At 38.8% G+C, this 21,455-nt stretch overlaps 1 protein-coding gene across 1 annotated transcript in view; it reads right to left on the reverse strand.

Annotated features, from left to right (window-relative positions):
- ek1 (eph-like kinase 1) overlaps positions 1–627 on the reverse strand; it is an 85,000-nt gene extending 84,373 nt beyond the window's left edge. The window contains exon 1 of the mRNA XM_026938058.3: positions 476–627. Within this exon, the coding sequence (XP_026793859.1) occupies positions 476–569 (94 nt within the window). The 5' untranslated portion in view covers positions 570–627. The remainder of the gene's footprint in view (positions 1–475) is intronic.
- Positions 628–21,455: the final 20,828 nt, after the last annotated feature.

Here is a 21,455-nt window from a genome sequence, read left to right on the forward strand (position 1 = left end):
GACTTGATGAGAGTGAAGGAACACTTCAGCAGTCCCATCTCAGAAGCGATGTGTTTCCTGTTTGTGGAGGTTACAGTTAAGTCTCACACACAAGCTAAATTTCACGAGCTCCTAATTCTCTTATTGCATGACTTTATATATGGATTAGTCTGTTCATACGGATTCTGCCTGCTGTGCAGCAGTAAAAGCCCAGCTGCAAAACAAGTAAGGAATGTCTTCAGCACTGACTGTAATAATAAACCATTCAACCATTATTAAACATTTTATTCATTATTAAACATTTATTATTCATGTTTCTTTAACCGCCATACATCCTGCCGAGCTGAGCAGCATTAGTCTCTTGTTATCCCTTCACTTGGATTCTATGGGAAAGAGCCGTTCAAAGTGAACAGCAACATCCTTTATCAGCCACCAAGCGCGCGCGCACGCAAACGAAATAAAAACGTGGGAATATAATAACTGTCCTAAAGCTTACCTTCATTATCCGGATAGTTTCTCAGTGCTTGACAGTCTAGTAAAGTGTGAAGAAGAAAAAGAAAAAGGGATGAGTAAATCCGGTAGAGAGCCATGTTCAGGCTGCTCGCGCATCCCGGTGCGCAAACTTGGTTTGTATGAAGCAGTGAAAGAGAGCGCGAGCTGGAAGGAGGATCCGGCAGGAGCGCGCCCTGTCAATCAGATTGAATTGGGCGGGGCTTGTGTAAGACACTGAAAAGGCGAATTCTTTACTAAACGTTCATCATCCACTATCATCGACTATCATCGAGTGCATCTAGTCGAATTAAAATGTATAAAATCACACTTTGTTGCCTAGAGTTGTTCTTTGTTACTTTCCTGTCCTTTTTTATGCGAGTACCAATTAGCACATAATTGTATAGCATTCCATTAAAATAAACATTGAAAGAAAATAAATGAAGGTATAAGAAACTACAAAAATATGAGGAGACATAGTGGTTATTTTAATAAGGTGTGGCCACGAATTAATATACCGAGGCCATAAGATGATACAGGCCCTTCCAAAAGTATGGGAAAGGCAGGACCAATTCTTTTGTTTATGCTATACGCCGAAGACATTTGAGTTTGAGATCAAAAGATGAATATGAGATGATAGATTTCTGATTTCTGATTTCAGCTTCATTTCCTGATATTTACATATAGATGGCTTAAAACATGGCACCTTTGGTGGCAGACCGCACAATTTTTAGGTGAGCAAAAATATTGGAACAGATAGTCAGCTTGCAATAACTGCATCAAGGCAGCGGCCCACTGACATCACCAAACTGTTGCATTCTTCTTTTGTGAGGCTTTTCCAGACTTGTACTGCAGCTTCTTTCAGTTGTTATTTGTTTTGGGGAGTGTCTCCTGTTCAGGAGGCGAAATGATTTTTCAACTGAGTTAAGGTCTGGTGATCGATTGGCCAGTCTAAAACCACTTTTTTCTCCTGATGAAGTCCTTTGTTGTGTCGGTAGTGTGCTTTGGGTCATTGCTGCTTGCTGAAGTTTATGGATTGTGATACCTTCACCCCCGCACTGTGGAGGTTGTTGGTGATCAGTCACTGACTGATGTTTTTGGGGTTTTCTTTACAGCTCTCTCAATGTTTCTGCCATCAACTGCTGTTGTTTTTCTTGGCTGAAAAACAGTGTCTGGATGTTCATACACCAGTGGTTTCTTTCTTTTTAATGCCATTCCAAATTTTTGTATTGGCTATGCCCAATGCTTGTGCAATGGCTTTGATTAATTTTCCCTCTTTTCTCAGCTTCAGAATGGCTTATTTTTCTCCCATAGACAGCTCTCTTGTCTTCATGTTGGATTATCTTTTTTAACAAAAATTGCAGTCTTCACAGATGAAACCCAGGGTACTCAAACCAAGAGTAGACATTCAAAGCTATTAATTGTTTAAACAATCTAACAAGAAACACCTTGTCAGTCACACATTCCAATATGTTTGATCACCTGAATAATGGGTGGGTTCAAACAAAAGGTGCCATATTCTATGTTGTTTAACACATCTAGATGTAACTATCAGGAAATGAAATGTCATCTCATATTCATCTTTTGATCTCAAATCTAAATGTCTTCAATGTATAACAAAAACAAAAGAATTCGTCTTGCTGTCCCAATACTTTTGGAGGGGACTGTATATTCAGGCCAAAAGATAATATATTTATGCCATTAAGCCTCTTATTTCCACTAGTTAATATATTAAGGCCACATCTTGAAATCTATTCCAAGGCCACAAAATACTTAACTCACTGGATTTTAAAATACATGACACAGAAATCAATTGAAGTCCATTGTCTCCAGAGGAACCTAAGCAAGGAGATTATTGATAATTCATTAATTCATCTTCAGTAACCCTTTTTCCTGGTCAGGGTCTTGGTAGATCCCAGGAACACTGGGTATGAGGCAGGAATACACCCTGATTGAGACACCAGTCCATCACACGGTACCATTCACACACCTATGTGTTGTCTGAGAGTGGGGTGGGTGTGTGGTGGTGAGTGTTTGACAGGAGGCCCAAAGAGAGTATTTGCTCATTCATTCATTCATTCATTCATCTTCAGTAACGACTGATCCTGGAAACACTGATTGTAAGGGGGTTGTACACCCTGAATGGTACGAGTATATGAAGGTGAGGTGTATATCATAGTATTATACCATTACACAATTCAATTCAATTCAATTATTTGTATAGCCCTTTCAACAATGGACAATGTCACAAAGCAGCATTGCCGTGGGGTGTATTGTAAGAGAAAGCTCTACCCCCTGCTGTAGTCTTCACTATTCGATATACCAGCAAATTGCACCTTTTGATCGAAGTAGGCGTGGCTGATCATAAAAGACCAAAAGATTGCTAAGATACTGAGGTGTGAGACCATTCAGTGCTTTATAGGTCAATAGTAGTATTTTATAATCCATACAAAATTTGATTGGGAGCCAATGCAGTGTGGATAAGATAGGGGTGATGTGGTCATATCTTCTGGTTCTACTAAGGACTCTTGCTGCTGCATTCTGGACTAAGTGGAGTTTGTTTATGCATCCACTGGAACATCCAGACAGCAAGGCATTACAATAATCCAACCTAGAGGTAACAAAGCATGAACTAATTTTTCTGCATTGTGTAGTGACATTACATTTCTTAGCAATAATTCTGAGATGAAAGAAAGCTATGCTAGTAATATTATATACATGAGCTTCAAATGAAAGACTGGAGTCAATAATTACACCAGGGTCTTTTACTGCTGCACATGATGAAACAGAAAGGCCATCCAGAGTCATTATGTAATCAGAAAGCTTTCTTCTAGCTGCATGTGGTACTAGTACAAGTACTTCTGTCTTGTCAGAATTAAAGTAAAAGAAAGTTAATAAGCATCCAGTGTCTAATGTTCTTTACACATTCTTCAACTTTATTAAGCTGGTGTCTGTCATCTGGCTTTGCTGAAACATACAACTGTGTGTCAACAGCATAATAGTGGCAGCTAATACCTTGTTTACAAATAATTTTGCCCAGAGGTAGCATATATAACGAAAAGAGCAGTGGGCCTAAAACAGAACCTTGTGGAGCACCAAACATTACCTTAGTATGCATAGAGAGGACACCATTTACATCTACAAACTGATAATGATCAGTCAAATAAGACCTGGGCCTGGAGAGGGCCATTCCCTTAATGCCTACAACATTTTCTAGTCTGTCAAGGAGAATAGCATGATCACTGGTATTAAAAGCACTAAGATCAAGCAACACAGGAAAGGAGACACAACCCTGATCAGAGGCCAGTAGTAGGTCATTTACCACTTTAACCAGCGCTGTCTCTGTGCTATGATGAGGCCTAAATCCTGACTGATACATTTAATGAATGTTATTCATAGGAATGTTATTCCTATGAAGGATCTTGGAGATAAAGAGGAGATCTCTCGAAGGGGAGTAAAACATTCTAATCATTGATCTGATATTGTTATATTATCTACAGGGTTAGTTATAAAACTGTCTGGTTTTAAATTAATAGTCTGAATTTTTTGCCTGATATTTTCAATTTTTCTACTGAAAAAATTCATGAAGTCATCAATGCTATATAATGATTATATGTTATAATTAATGTTATATAATGATTGTGTGGATTTTTCTATTGTGGTCTTATAGTTAATTTGGCTACAGTATTAAATAAGAATCTAGGATTATTTTTTGTTGTCTTCAGTCAGCATGGAGAGATACACTGATCTAGCAGCACTAAGAGCTTAGTAGAGCTTATAGCTTATAGCTCAGAAGGCTCTCTTTCCATGCTGTTTGAAATACTACTAATTTAGTTTCGACACCATTTACGTTCTAATTTTTGAATGGTCTGTTTATTGTTATACCAGGGTGCTAGCTTTGTCCCTCTAATTATTTTTTAAGTGGAGCTACTTTATCTAGCGTGTAGCAGAACGTTGATTCTAAGCATTCAGTTGCCTGGTCAAGTTCTTCGGGATCAGACGGTGATCCAATCATGGCTGATAACTCTGGGAGATTACTGATAAAACTCTGTGCATTTGCTGACGTGAATGTACGTTTCACGCAGTAGCATGGCAAGGTGCATGTATTATGATTAAGACACATTTTAAATGAGATGAGATAATGAGCTGAGATAGCTTCAGACTGCAGAAATGTGACTATATTGTCTATATTTAATCCAAATGTTAGTATTAAATCAAAAGTGTGACCACCACTATGAGTAGGTCCTGTTACATTCTGATTAACCCCTACTGAATCTAGAATGGACACGACTGCTGTTCTCAGAGGGTCTTCTGGGTTATCAAAATGAATATTAATGTCTCCAACAATTAATGCTTTGTCTAAAGAAACAACCAGGTTAGAGATTAAATCTGCAAATTCACAAAGGAATTCATAATATGGCCCTGGGGGTCTGTAAATAATAATTAGCGGAATCGTCTGGGTAGACTTATTTTTTGTGGCTACATATGTTATGTTATTATAAAGGACTTAAACACATTGAATTTATGACTAGGTTTTTGTGTGATACCTAGATTATCATTATAAATAACTGCAACACCTCCTCCTCTGCCAGTTAGATGGGGCTGATGTATATAACTGTATCCGGGAGGACTAGCTTCATTTAATGCTACATACTCATTTGGTTTAATCCACATTTCTGTTTAACACAGTACATTAAACTTCTGATCAGTAATAGTTTCATTAACAATAAGCACTTTAGATGTAAAAGATCTAATATTTAACAGTCCTAGCTTCAGATCAAAGGTGCTGGCTTTGCATTCAGTATGATTTAATTTTATGTTAATTAGGTTACTAAAACAAACTTTCTGAGTATTTCTACATTTTTGTTAAGCTCAGGGAACAGACACAGTCTTAATATGGTGGAATCTAATTCACGACTCAAGCAGACAGTCGGTTTAGCCTGCTTGTCTGGTCCCTGGCCTTGGCTCTGAATTGTCACTGATTAACTAGGCCTGTTCTGAGACTATGTGCTATGCTACAAGAAATGAGAGCAGCACTTTCCCGAGTGGGATGGATACCATCCAGCCCTAACAGGCCAGCCTTGCCCTCAAAACTACTCCAGTTATCTATAAAGCTTACACTGTTTTTTCGGAACACCACCTGAAAAATCCAGCAGTTCAGCGAATATAACCTGCTGAAAGCTACATCGCCTCGCCTCATTGGGATGGGGCCAGAGCATATTACTGCATCGAGCATATTACTCTTAGTAATCTCTGACTGACAAAGTTGTATATCATTAGCTCCTACATGAATAACTATCTTTGAAAACCTATTCTTGTCTAAGACCCTAAAATTACCTGCTATGTCCAGCGCCCTGGCTCCTGGTACACACCTAAATAGTGGTGCTGCTGCCCGTAAAGGCCTAGCTAATTTCATGTGCCTTAAGATAGAGTCTCCTATAACCAGGGATCTTTAAGGTTTCTCAGCAGGTGTGAAGCAGAGAAGAGTGGTGCTCCCATGGGCGAGCCTTACTGTTACCTTTGGCTTTGCAATTATGCCGCTGAGTCGTCACCCATTTTCCCCGCTGTGAGGGCTCTGATGCTAGAGTTGGGGGATTGCTAACTCTGCCTAAGGCATCCAGACTTTCCCCTACAGAAACTATGCTGCTCTCACTCTCGCTAACCCTCTCTAGCATCTGGATGCACACCTCTAATGCTCCTCTTCTCAGTCAGAGAGCTAACTAATATACACTTAGCACAAATAAAGCTATTACTAACGACAGAGAAAAAAGAAGGACTAAACAAGCTGAATGTTTGCTGTGTTATTTAACGTACTTTAGTTGAAGATTGGTTGATTTTGGTGATTTTGTTTTGTCGGCATTGATGGCCTCTGTTTGCTGTTCTTTGAAAAAAATTAAAAAATGAAAATATGGCAGAAAGGAAAATGAAAAATACAGCAGATGAAAATGATAGAGCAAAATTATTGAAAGAAAAGAAAGAAACTGTATAGTTTAAATGCCAACGCAAGCAAGAAACTCCCAGCAAATGATTCGAAAACAACTCACTTATCTAAAGTGTAGATATAGTGTCATTATTTTACATGATTTATTGAGAAGTGTCCACAAAAAAGTGTTAATTGGGACAGTTTCATGGTAAATCTAAGCAGCTAACCAACCGAGGATTTGTTTTCTGGTATTTCCTAAGGTAAGGTAGATCCCTAGGGGAAGTGCAACCAGCTAATGTAATGTTTTCCATATGAATAGAATGAATAGTAATGTAACAGGTGTAACTTAGGTGACTCATTGGTTATTTTGCTACATTACCTAAATGAATACATATATTTGACAGGATTAACCCCTTAAAGTTTCAGCTTATTATTCAGGATTTCTTTTTCAGTAGCTACTAAGAATTGTTAAATAAATACCGCAAAATTAATAGAGGATTTCAGGTCAGTTTTAAGTAAGTTTAATTTTGATCAGTATAGTCAATATAATGAAATATGTAACATATACTTGGGGATTCAGTAGCTCCCATTGCAACTGTTTTTATGTATTTGTTTTATTGCTGTAATAAAGTAGACAAAATTAGAACAGTTCTTTTAAAATGTTGACAGGAGATATACAAAGGCACAAGATGGTGATCCTTTTCCTGCATCTGCATGCTCAGTGAGCTGCTCATAAAGGCTGTGAGCAGATATATGATTTTGTTTGCATGATGCACTTGATGCATGATGCACTGCCCAGGGGTATTTGGTATGTGAGCAGTATATTTATGATAGCTCAGGACACCATGCACACTACGCAGCTGAAAAAATGAATGTTTCTCCCTTGCAGTCTTTCTCTCTTTCCCTTATTTACTCCCTCTGTGAATTGCCCTCTCTCAGGCTCTCTGTCTTTCTCTCTAAATGACAGACAGGACAGAAGGAGAGAGTGTGTGTGATTACAATAAGAATTAATGAACCATAAAAAGCTGGATAAGGAGCGTGCTTGACTTAAACAAAGAAACAGGCATTGCTTTCAATCCATGTGTGTGTGTGTGTGTGTGTGTGTGTTATATTCTCATTAAATCTACATTAGGTGTCAATGTCCTCCTCTTTTTCTCCCTTCATGCTTCAACCACCTTTCACATTTTTAAATGACCTCTTTAACCCATATTCAAATGTATGCTCCACTGAGCCTCATTACTTTAACACACATTGCCTGTCTACTACACTCCTTGGTAACCTATCCTTGCCCTTACCTCACTTTATTAATTAGCACTGTGACAACAAAAGCATCTATGTGTATCTATATTTTGATCAGAAAAGCAGGTTGCTCCATTGCCCCCACAGCTAGACTTTGACAGTTTCAACAAGGCTGACAAATACATGGCAACCTTCAACCAAAAGCCTCCCCACTGCTCAGTGCTCATAGTTTGAGCCTAATAAGACAAGTGGACAAGTTCCTAGGGCTAGGTCCTGCTCTGATGATCATATCTACCCGTCACATATCTGTAGCCATGGTGAAAGAAAGGAGAAGGCACTCTCCAAGGCCTCTGAGTATAATACAGCCAAGGTGAAATCTATGAAATACAGCTGCATAGGTTACAATAATATAATTATTTTTAAACAAATATATGTGACGAAGTATAGGAAACCTTGATTCTGTTTCTTAGGCTGATTCTGTTTTAGAATGATGATTTTTCATCAACATTGTGAAGACAAAGAGAAAAGTAGTAAATGTTCCACAGTCACAGGTTTTATGCAGGTTGAGTATTTAGCTGTTGAGATAAAGTAGGCTTAAAGCATATGTCATGTCTTTAGTACTCTTTTGTAATATAACGATATTACATTTTTTGGTTTGTTTGTTTTTGTTTGTTTGTTTGTTTTTTAATAAATTGGGTGGAAAATAATTATGTCTAAAAAAATTAAACCTCATGCTTTACATGAGAAAATAAATTAATCAGGTAAAAAAAACACATCTGAAAAATGAAACAACATGCCTGACATGTGAAAAATTAACATGTAGATATAAATTAATTATATGAGAAATTAAATGTGAAAAATGATACAACATGACCTACATATAAAAATTAATATGTGAAAATTAAATTAACCATGTGGAAAAAATCACTTCTGATAAATGAAATCACATGCCCCACATGTGAAAATTAAAACTGGATAATTAATTATATGAAAAATCACAGCTGAAAGATAAAAAGAGGCAAACATACCTCCTATATCCTTCCTGCCAACCTTTTCATTTAAATATCATTAAACTTTCATTTAAAAATCTTGGAGTGTTAAGTATATTCACCTACTACCAAGCATACATTCATACTTCAGTGTATTTGTTTGTAAAGGCATGGCAACAAACCCTATGCCCTTCTGCCTTGCTAATAACCAAGTTAGAACAGAAGCTTAATGCATGTTCACAATGTCCTTATGAGCTGTTGAATTCATCCAGTAAGGAGACATGTAAGAACTGCCCCCCTTCCTATATTCCTTCCTGTGCACCAGACGCCTTTAAGGAACAGCACAAAGCCAAACAAAACCAAAACAAAGTGCTTTGTGGCAGAGTGCAGGCTGTCAGAGGCCACATTCTGCTGGATTGACGGGATCCCAAGCCCTACCAACCAGAGGTGAACAGGAGTGTGGGAAGAGCTTGGCACACAATGCCGGTCTCCTGGAGGAGTGGAGGGGAGGGGCCTGAGGCCTCATCTCTGTGGCAGACAGGCCAAGCTCTCATTCTCCTCACTGATCCCCAGGGTCAGTACTGAGGTCCTGCAGCATCATGGCTCTGGAGAATGGCACAGCCGTCATGTAACCCCACACAGATGGCTCTGTTCTGATCTGCTCAAAGATACTTGGTGCTCGACATGGTTGGTTAGAAGGTTAGCCAAGTTCAGTGCAAGTTCAATGTAGACATACATTTATTAAATGGTTGCATTTTCTCATCAAGGTAATTTCTATGCAAGAATAAGAATATGTCACATATGGGTCAGTGAAAAAATTGTCATTCTTATAAATATTCCACAGAGATTTTATTTGTTTCTATTTTTACATGAACCATTATTCTGAATAACAATTATCCACTTTAGAATTTTATTTCTTCCTTAATATGTAATTTTTCCTCAGAGAAGTAGAAGTGGAATAGTTTCATATCAGTAATTTTCTGAATTACTGAACAGCCATCGGCTGCAAAAAAGACACATTTTGTCTTTGACCCCTATTCATGTTTTGTAATGCAATATATATATATTTATATATATATATATATATATATATATATATATATATATATATATATATATATATATATATATATATATATATATAAACTAATATTAAATATGATATTAATAGTGTTCAAGGTCCTAGCTCTATGTAGCTATGACACATTAGCAGCTGTCAAACAGGGCAAACACACACAAAAACAGAAAAATATAACACCTATAAATGTCCTTTTTATTTTCCTTTTTAAAATCTTGCTATCAACCAGTCACCAAGCCTTTTACAAATTTTACATAATATCTCTACATAAACTTCTCTTTTTTATGCTCAAACATGTAAAGCCAGTTTCATATCCAACACCCCCATGTATGAACAACTGTCAACAAACTGTTCTCCACATCATACACTTTCTCTCTGAATGCTTAGAATCTCAAAAAAATCAAACAGACAGGTTTATTGGGACGCAGAATCCCAGGGATAGTTTCTAAGTCTATGGTGCTGCCACAGGGATAAAGAAACCTCACAGATTTTCTCTGTTCTAAAGTGTGGAAATGGAGCAAAGCAGATCAATCTGTGCCATTCCTGCCCTGCTAGGTCTTTATAATTATTTGAAATCTCATTATCAAGCAGCTGCTCTGCCTAATTTAATCAATATCTAGTGATCAGATATCATGCGTGTACTCTGGGTATTGGCAAACAAACACAGTGGGATACTGTTATGGCAATAAAGCAATTCCCTGAGTAGCATTTACTTAACTGGGTCGATATGCAGAATCCTTATAAATATGATAATTGTGTTACTCTAGGACTCAGGGCAGCAGCAATTTAAGAACTACACAGTAAAGACTGAGGCTTATTTTATGGAAATCCTTGCTGTTTATGACGTTGTGGACATTGTAAAGGTCTCTTCAGGGGTTCTGCATTGTCTATTGGGCCACATGCACAAGGATTAACACTTTTCTTTAACACAATTTGTTCTGATCCATTCCACTCTCTCTCTACCCCTGATGGGAGTGGAGAGAAAGTGCATTAGCTGTAGACATTATTGACACCTCCTGTTTCCAAATGCTAGCATTGAGTTGGGTCAAACATCAAATCCCTATCCTATAGACCACAGCCTAATCTTAGACACACAGACAGACCCTCTGCTGTTTTATTACACAAGGCCTCAGTGACCCCAGTTAACCCCTTCGCTTTTAAACACCAAAATCCTCTAAGCAAACTCTGCACAAATCTCCTACACACAGCTAGGCCAATGCTTGAGACCGGGACTGTTGATAGTGATGGAGAACATAAGGACACAATCACTGTTGGTAATGAGATGAATCCAAAATAATGGTGTATTTCAGACTGGTTCTAGCTGTAATTACTCTAATATGTTATTTATGTATAATCTTCATCCGTTGTTGGATATAAGGCCGTACTCTAATATGTTACATTACCTTAATACATTGCCTTTTATGGTGAGGGGGATACAAGTGTTGCAGGGGATTTGGATTACGGTCACATGTTTATATAGTCAGGGTTAGGGATAGGACACAGCTCTATTGGATTTGTTTCCTTTAGGCCAATCCTCAAAGTTAGCCTATGCACAACAATGAAACAGTCTTTCATTTGTATTCAGTAACTGCTTTATACTGGCCAGAATCCAAAGCCCATCCTGGGAACATGGGGTGTGAGGCGGACACACCCTGAATGAGCTCCCAGTCCATCGCAGGGCACCATGTACACACAATTACACAATCGTTCACACTGTAGCCAATATACCTACTGGTATGTTTTTGGGAGGTGGGAAGAGACCAGAGAACCTTGAGGAAACTCACATGGACACAGAGAAAATGTGCAAAAACTCCACAGACAGTAACCCAAGCTACAAAACAGCTGTAAGGATTCTGTAGCAATGCTACCTGCTGCACCACTGTGCCACCCATCCAACATGCAACAAGCAACAATCTGTGTGGACTGTAAACAAGTAAACAAATAAAAATTTTTCCAGAATTATGTGGATTTTTTTTAATTTAGTCTAATTTCTGAACTTGGCTTTGCTGTTCGCCTGCAAATATCATGTTGGGTAAAGAGCCAGTTTAGCAAACTTTCAGCCAACATGCTGGCAAGCTAATAAGTGAATTGTTTGTATTTGAATTCAGGAAAGCTTAACTTTTTAGAAATATACAGTGGATATAAAAAGTCTACACACCCCTGTTAAAATGGCAGGTTTTTGTGATGTGAAAAAATGAAACCAAGATAAATCATGTCAGAACGTTTTCCACCCTCAATGTGAAATTACAATGTATAAAAATTAAGTGAAAAACAAACAGAAATATTTTAGGGAAAAAGAGGAAAAATGAAAAACTCACAATAACATGATTGCATAAGTGTGTCCACCCCTAAACTAAAGCACCTTTTGATTTTATTACAGCACTCAGGCTTTTTGGCTTGAATTGGCAATATTTTCCCACTCTTTCTTGCAAAAACATTCTAGATCCATCAAAATGTAAGGGCATCTCCTGTGCACAGCCCCCTTCAGGTCACCCCACAGATTTTTTTTTTTTTTTATTCAAGTCTGGGCTCTAGCTAGGCCATTCAAAAACATTGATCTTCTTTTGGTTAAGCCAGTCCTTTGTTGATTTGGATGTATGCTTTGGGTCATTGTCATGTTGAAAGGTGAAATTCCTTTTCATATTCAGCTTAATAGCAGACACCTGAAGGTTTTGCACTAAAATTAACTGGCATTTGTAGCTATTCATGATTCCCTCCACCTTCGTAAAAAGGTGAAAAGGCTAGGCAATAGAAAGGGCTTACATCAAGCCACCCTACCCAACAGCCCAGACATGTGAAGAATAATGAGAGCTTGTGTGAAATTGTCACATTCAGAGAGTAATCAGTACTTGTCAGATTCCTGCAGTTCCTTTAATGTTGCTGTTGGTCTCTTGGCAGCCTCCCTGGTAAGTTTTTGTCTTGTCCTTTTATAAATTTTGGAGGGACATCCTGTTCTTGGTGATGTCACTTTGGTGCTCCATTTTCTCCACTTGATGACGATGGCCTTTACAGTGTTCCATATGTCTAATGCTTTGAAATTTTTTTTTTGTACCTCTCTCCTGATCGAAACCTTTTGTTAGTGGGACCCTGTACAGGCTTTGTCAGCTCTTTGCAGACCATAGCTTCAGAAGTCAGTTTGAAACCAAGATGATGTGAAGAAAATCCCACTGAAACAGCTGGTCTTTATTTGGGGTTAATCAGAATAATTTCATTAATGACAGCTGTATGATAATTACTTTTGAACATGAGATTGAAGGTGATTGGTTCATTCTGAACACAGCCACATCCCCAATTATAAAAGGCTGTGAACACTTATGCAACCAGGTTATTGTAAGTTTTTTATTTTTCCTATTTTTCCTTAAAATGTTTCTGATTGTTTTTCATTTAATATTTATATATATTGTAATTTCACATTGAGGGGGGAAAAAGTTCTGACATGATTTATCTTGGTTTAATTTTTTTATATCACAAAAGCCTGCCATTTTAACAGGGGTGTGTATATCCACTGTATATAGTAGAAAATGTCAAAATTTGGCCATATAAAGAGTTTTGCGCTCTCAGTGCCGGTCCCAAGCCTGGATAAAATTGGAGAGGGTTGCGTCAGGAAGGGCATCCGGCGTAAAAACTGTACCTAAATCAAATACGCTGACCAATGATCTGTGGTGGTGACTCCTAACAGGAGCAGCCAAAAGAGGAACAACAAACAAATACAATCACAACTTTTACTTACTTGAAAATGTGGTACATTACAAAATAACAGCTTTGAAATCTGTGCTTTGCTCAAATTTTAAAGAGCAAACATATGAGGTAAAATGAGGAAAATTATATTTCTACATTGTTTTTAGCTAATTAACAAGTTAATTTAGGAAATATTCTAGCAGTTTTCCAAGTTACTATTTATAGAGCATTGTGATGTCTTCCTGAACAAGGTGTAACAATGGTAATACATTTTTTTTAAAAAATTACAATGGCTCAAACTCTGATATTGTGAATTTTCCATTCCATCCCTGGAGACCTGGAATTATATGAATATTAGTCAGATATGTCTATTCAGAACACAGACTCCTCTGAGTCTCCATCATTGGATCCTTGTCATTGGGCTATAGATAATAATGGAGCTGTTACACCTTTGAAGGCCACAGCACATGGAAAATGTCTCTGTATTGATCTTGAGATAGTGGATATTAATAACATAATACTTACAGTTTCCTTTATAGTTAATAGAGGCAAAGATAAGAACTCATACTGTAAGTCATAAAAAGGTAGATGTGTGGTCTTCACTGAAGAATGTTTCTGTGTGTGTGTGTGTGTGTGTGTGTGTAGAGCTTTCCTGGAAAGGGATGTGTGTTTGAATGTAATCTCCTGATAGCACCCTCGCATTGATTCGATCTTCTGCTCCCAAGCTGCCACACTGCCCCTCTGGCAGTGTGAAAAGGGAGAGCAGGTGTGTTTTCAACAATATTTTACACTCTCTGATGAGAGCATAGGGCATCTAATTACACTCTGCTTTCCTCCTCACACATCTTCTTCACACATACACACACAAATACGCACACATCCTCAATCTTGTAAACCCTGTATGCACACACTTCTATGTTCAAATACACACACTTTCACTTACATACATGATGAGACAAAGAGACCAAGGGAGGGTGCAAGTGAATGTCAGTGAATCCCTTCTGCAAGGGAGGGTGCAAGTGAATGTCATTACACGCACACTCATTAGGATTCTACAAACAAAAAAATGGTAATTTCCTGTTTCAGTCTCTCTGAAAGCACTCTGAAACAGATGTGTAAAATAAGAGGGAGTATTTCTTTGCTTCAGTCCAAACAACTGAGCCACTGAGATAAAATTTAATAACAGTAGTAACATTCCAGAGAATATAAAGTGTACCATGCCAACATCCCTCTAAAGGGTGAAACATCAATAGTTGGGTGCAGACAATGACTATTATTACATCTTATAGCCTAGTTCATTTCAGTGCTCTGGAAGTCTGCTTTAAAACACTGACACCCCAACTTTATGAAATGCATTTCTCAGACATACAGCTACAAACACACAGGCTGTAAAGAGACAGACAGGGCTAATCGTCCTGCTGCTGGCACACATACACTGTCTCTTATTGCATTTATTCACAGTTCATGAGAGTCACAAAGCATAGCAAAGACACACAATATTGGCCCAAATGCAGTTTCCATATTTGCTGTACTTCTTCCATGCTCAGATATTTTGAATAAATGTGGTTTATTGTACTTAACAAATATTATTAATTATACAGCATACAATTTCAAAATCTAGGTCTAGTTAAAATCTTTAACATGATCTTTAACAAAAATCTTTAACATGACAAGGAGCACATTGTCTATTCTTTGCAGTTTCATTACTTTAGAAGAGATGTTTTCAAAAATAGAATGGTAGGTAAATTATATTATACCACAGTGCTGTTGAATGCCTGAAGGTGAAAAAATCAGAAGGTGTTGATTAATCTTCTATAATACTTCAGTCAGTAGTTCTAGCTGCAATGTTTACATTAAGGTGCTCATTCTAATACGTCATTTTTGTAAAAGCAAATAATTCAAAGGGACTTTTATGGCAAAAGAACCACATAAGCAAAGCCTAATAAAAATTGTGTTGTTTAACAAAGAAAAACATATAATCATTGATATGGTGAAATGTCCCCTGTGAGGGGACATTTATGTCTCCAGTGTCAAGGCTTTGCAATGGTCAGTAAGTTTTCCACCACAGGAAAGACTGTGCTTTCTGTTTTTTTGGCAACTTTCATGGTTTTTGCCTTCTTAACTTTATGAGAAAGAAAAAGGGGGGCTCGTGAAGGAACGGCTGTTTTTTTTTTGCAACATTCAATATAACTACACTATAACTCATCAGTTAAAATGTATTAGGTTTTGTGTGTGGAAAATATTTTTTCGATATTATTTAATTTTTATTTTTATTTAATATTTGTTCTTTTGCACCCATCAAGGTGATCAATAACTTGTTGCTTGTGGTTGTATTATGATACTGATGTTGCTAGTGGATTACTCTGTGGCAAGTTAGACTTCTTCAAATTGTGTAATTTGACCACTCATAGTTTAACTGATTGCCTCATGACCACCGTGCAGCACCTCTTAACATTGGCAACCCAACCCCTGTGTTTATCTCTCTGTTTTTCCTGCTACTGATTTGCAATTGTTTCTGCTGGTGGAAACTTAGTCTTGCACCACTTTTATCACAGAAACAGCTCCTTTACGAGTTGATTGCATTGTATTCTGTCTCATTAATAAGTTGCATTTAAGTCGTCCATAGTTTGTGCTTTAGCCAAAAATAGTTAACATAGTTAATATGTTCTTTCTTTCAAATATTTTGAAAGAAAGATCTTTGAACTTTGCATTGAAATCACACACACACACACACACACACACAAATCTTTCCTCAGAGAAATTACTGAGTGGTGTAGAGTAGAACTTGGTTTGTAGACTACACAAACTGGTATCACAGTAGGTTGATGGTGATTGCTGCTTTTTACAGTCAACTAGCATCTCCTAGTGGCCATTTCTGCAGATACATTTGAGGAAATGTTTATCACATGTACATGTATTGATAATCGATTATTGATGCCCTCATACAGGTATTGATGCAAGTACTGATGCTCTCCATGTGACACACACACACACACACACACACCTACATATATACATATAAATATGACTATACATACAGTGTTATGAAAAGTTATTTCCCCCTGCCTGATTTCTTCTGTTTTTGCATATTCCGCACACTTAATGGTTTCAGATCTTCAAACAAAATTATAAACCTGAGTAAACACAAAATACAGTTTTTTAAGTGATCTGTAAATGACTCATTTATATACACACTCAGCAAGCACTTTGTTAGGAACACCTATATACACCTACTTGTCGGGATCCTTTCTTTCAGCCAAGAACAGAAAGCTGAGGTTTCAGTAGGCGCAGACTCATCAAAACTGGACAGTGGAAGACAGGAAAAACGTGGCCTGGTCTGATGAATCTTGATTTCTGCTGAGGCACACAGATGGTAGGGTCAGAATTTGGCACCAACAGCATGAACCCATGGACCCACCCTACACTGTGTCAACAGTCCAGGCTGGTGGAGGTGGTGTAATGGTGTGGGGAATGTTTCCTTGGCACACTTTGGGCCTGTTAATACCAATCAATCATCACTTGAATGTGCATCCCTTCATGGCCACAATTTACCCATCTTCTAAAGGCTACTTCCATCATGATAATACACCATGTCATAAAGCAAAAGTCTTCTCAAACTGGTTTCATGAATATGACAATGACTTCGAAATTCTTCAGTGGCCTTCCCAGTCACTGGATCCGAATCCAATAGAACACCTTCGGGATATGGTAGAACAGGAGATTTGCAGCATTAAAATAAACCTTAAATTTTTTTAAACATTTAATTTCATTATTTTTAAAAGCATCTTTACTTTACAGCATTTTCTTTGCATGTGACTTTTGCACAATTATTTATATATATAATATGTAAAATTTCCCCCTTAGTTACCCATCAACCCATTAACATAAGTTAATTGATAATTGGGTTAATTTAGACAAGACACGCCCAGGCTTGATTCTTGCTAGCCTTGTTGAATCTAAGCATCACTTAAATAGAACATTTCTAGCTATGTTAACTAGGTTAAATGGTCTCAACATGCAGCACACTATGCCAGGATTAAAAGAAATTTCAGACGAGAATTTATTTAAGCAATATCCCACAAGCAAGAGTTCTGTTGTACTGAATATCAGCATGGCTGTGATTCGTTCGAAGGTAATCACAGCCGTGCTAATATTCAGTACAACAACATGATTGCAATTGTGATATTGCTTTTATACAACAATCCTATAAACAAGAAATTAATATAGAGTAACTGACATTTCAGACACAATATGGCCAAATATTTTGTTTATTTTTGCTCTGTCAACAAAGTAGCTGTATTGCCATGCAATGCACAGACTGACTGAGAGCACATAATAAGTGTAATAACCTTTTCAATGTAACAAACTATTGCTAGAATTGGAATCTAGCGAACACAGACAAGTAGAGTGATACAAACAGTGAAATGTCCAATCAAATTAGTGCACCAGAAATAATTGTTGTATAATGAAAAATATCAGTCTGGAAAGGGTTACAAAGCTACACTGGCCAAAAATATGTGGACACCTGACCAGTCTAACCCATGTGTGCTTGTTGAACGTCCGATTCCAGATTTAGTCCCCCTTTGCTGTTATAATAACCTCCACTCTTCTGGGAAGTTTTCTACTAGATTGTGGAACCTGGCTGTGGGAATTTGCCTATTCAGTCACAAGAGCATTAGTGAGGTCAAGCACTGATGTCAGGCAAGGAGGCCTGGCACGCAGTTGGCATTCCAGTCCATCCCTAAGGTTTTCAGTGGGGTTGAGGTCAGAGCTCTGTACAGGCCACTCGAGTTCTTCCACACCAACCTTGGCAAACCATGTCTTTATGGACCTTGCTTTGTGCACAGGGGCATTGTCATGCTGGAACAAGTTTGGATCCCTTAGTTCCAGTGAAAGGTAATCATAATGCAACACCATACAAAGATATTCTAGACAATTGCGTGCATCCTACTTTGTGACAGCAATTTGGGAAGACCCACAATGGTATGATGGTGTCCATATACTCTTGGCCATATATTGTATTTCTAAGGTTCTGGAACATAGTGTTTCAAAGGCTCTGTGGCTCTCAGGGAACCACAGTGAGGGCCATTATCTGAAAATGGACAAATGTTGGAACGGTGGTGAGTCTTCCCAGAAGTGGCCAGCCCATTATCAACAACTCATCCAGGAAGTCACAAAAGAACCCCCCACATTCATCTAAGGAACTGCAGGCTTCACTCACCTCAGAAAAAATCAGCGTTCATGATTACACCATTAGAAAGAGACTGCACAAAATTGGTGCCCATGGGAGAGTTGCAAGGTGAAAACCACTGATAGCCAAAAGGAACATAAAGGCTTATCTCATATTTGCCACAAACACCTTGATGAATCCTAAGCTTTTGGGATGATGTTCTGTGGACTGTTTAGTGAAAAGTGGGACATTTTAGAAGACATGGGTCCTGTTATCTCTTGCATAAAAAAATAACATGGCATTCCATAATAAGAACATCATACCAGCAGTCAAATGTGGTGGTGGTGGTGGTAGTGTGATGGTGTGGCAATGCTTTGCTCTTTCTGGGCCTGGCAAGTTGCCATAATTAACAGAACCATGAATTCTGCTCTCTACCAGAAAATCCTGAAGAATAATGTTTGGGCATCAGTCCATTACTGAAGCTCAAGTGCAATCGAGTTAACAGTACAAAGCACAAGAGAAAATCCACCTCTGAATGGCTCAAAAGAAACAAAATTAAGGTTTTGGAGGGGTGTAGTCAAAGTCCTGACTTGAACCCCATTGAGATGCTGTGACAGAACCTTAAGTGGGCAGTTAATGCTCAAAAGCCCTCCAGTATGGCTGAATTATAGTAGGCCAAATTCCTCCACAGTGATGTAAAAGACTGATCTCCAGTTATGAAAAACATTTGGTTGCAGTTGTTGCTGCTAAAGTTGGCACAGCCATTTATTAAGTTTAGGGGGCAATTACTATTTCACATTGATGATATAGGTGTTACATAACCTTTTTTCTTCAATAAATGAAATGATCATTTAAAAACGTTTTATTTTACTATTTTAATTTATTTATTCAAATTTTTGCAAATTATGCACATTATTCAAATAAAATGTAACACCTGACAGTACGCAAGACTACATAAAGTGCAATACACAACAGTGTGAGACAAGTCCTGGACAATAAATACACAGAATACATTGCCCTCTTTCTTAGAGCCTCTGTAGTGTCCAGGCTTCACCTCTACACTTTCTTTGCCTTCTGCATTCCTAAAAGGTTTTTTTTTTGTTCATTCTAGTCCTTCTTCATTATAAAATAGAAGTAAATGTGACTAGTAAACATGTCATTTGAAAAATTGACAATAGACTTAATTTTAATATTTTAACTTAGCTGAGAATACAATCAAATTAAAAGATTATCAAAAGATCGTATATGTACCCTTTTGGCTAACCTTTGGGTTTTCAATCAAATATTACATCTCCTTTAGCATATGATAATGATGTTCATAAAAATGCATTTGAAGGAAAGTGCTAACTGCCCTCTTCCATACACCTGATATTATAGATGGCCAAAATTGGTGGTGTTGCCATGACTGAAAGGGGAATGAGTAACACTATCCCTACCATCCACAGAGCATGGCAGATTTTGCACTCATGGACTCCCAGTGGCTGTACTTGAAATCCCCCAACTATAGAGAGAAGGCTTTTCTGTTGTACCATATAGAAGCCGCTCCTTTTTAACTTTGAGCATCTTCCCCTGTAAGGGCCTCTGCACAGCCCTGGCTTGTTGGCATGAGTGTTTAGTGACCAAAAGTTTTCAACGTAAAATCAAGTTCAAAACAAAGAGCACCAAGATGGCCAGATCCAGCTGTCAGAGGAGATGTCCAAGGCAGAGCTCTCCCCGGGTTCGGGCCACCTACCCGGCCCAGGAGGAGGATGACACCGATGCAGGAGCAGAAGGTGAGCCACACATTACCAGTAACCCTGTCTCCTCTGTCTTCCACCCGTGAGGGCAACTTCAGGCTTGGGCAGAAAGGAGACAACCGCCTGAAGTATTGCTGGGGCCAGGTGCTACATGTAGAGGCTGAGAACCAAAGACCCAACCTGGCGCTACCCAAGTCCTACTTTCAGAGTCAGAGACAGCCTCCTCTACTATCACACATATGATAGGGGCCAAGCCTGCGATCTTCTAGTGGTACCCCTCTCCAAGGTGGACATGGTGATACAGCTGGCCCACTCACACCCCTTGGGTGGTCACCTGGGGGCCCACAACACACTGAAGAAGCTCAGAGACTGCTTCTATTGGCCAGATATGGAGGCAGAGGTAAGAAACTTCTGCCAGCAGTGCCCCCACTGTCAACACACCTCGCCCAGGAAGCCAGCGCCTGCCTCCTCATCATAAGCATGTCCTTTGAGAGGGTCAGCATGTACCTGGTAGGGCAGGTCCCGAAATCTGCCTGGGGGCCACGAATACTTCCTGGTCATTGTGGATTATGCCACCTGGTACACCAAGGCGGTCCCCCCTCTGGAAAGCCACCTCCCAGAACATTGCTAGGGATCCTGAAGGACCTTCTATCTGACCAAGGTATGCCCTTTGTCTCTAAACGGTCTCATCTCTGCCAGATGTCTCAAGACCTTGGTGTATCGCCCCTAAACCAATGGCCTGGTAGAGCGCTTCAAGGGGATGTGCCGAAGAGAGGTGGATGAGGAAGGAAGAAAGGCCTTGAGGACTGTTGGATGTGGCCAAAGAAGCCTGGGAGGAGCACATCTGGTCCAGCATGAGATAAAGACCCCTCAGGGAGTAGTGGTAGGACAGCAGCCCTACCTTGTCACTGAGGCCCACCGCAAGACTATCTAGGAGGAAGTTAGCCAGATGCTAAGGGATGGCATCATCAAAGAATCTGCCAGCCCCTGGTCCAGCCCCATTGTGGTGGTCCTGAAGCCCATCAGGACCCACAGGCTTTGTAATGACTTCCAGAAGCTCAACCAGTTGTTGGATTTTGACAGCTATCCTGGTGGAGTGCCTAGAGAGGGCCCGTTTCATCTCCACCTTGGACCTTACAAAGGCATATTGGCAGGTAGTCCTGTCCCCAGATGC

This window comes from Pangasianodon hypophthalmus, chromosome 22, assembly GCF_027358585.1.
Source record: "Pangasianodon hypophthalmus isolate fPanHyp1 chromosome 22, fPanHyp1.pri, whole genome shotgun sequence".
NCBI classification, from domain to species: domain Eukaryota; kingdom Metazoa; phylum Chordata; class Actinopteri; order Siluriformes; family Pangasiidae; genus Pangasianodon; species Pangasianodon hypophthalmus.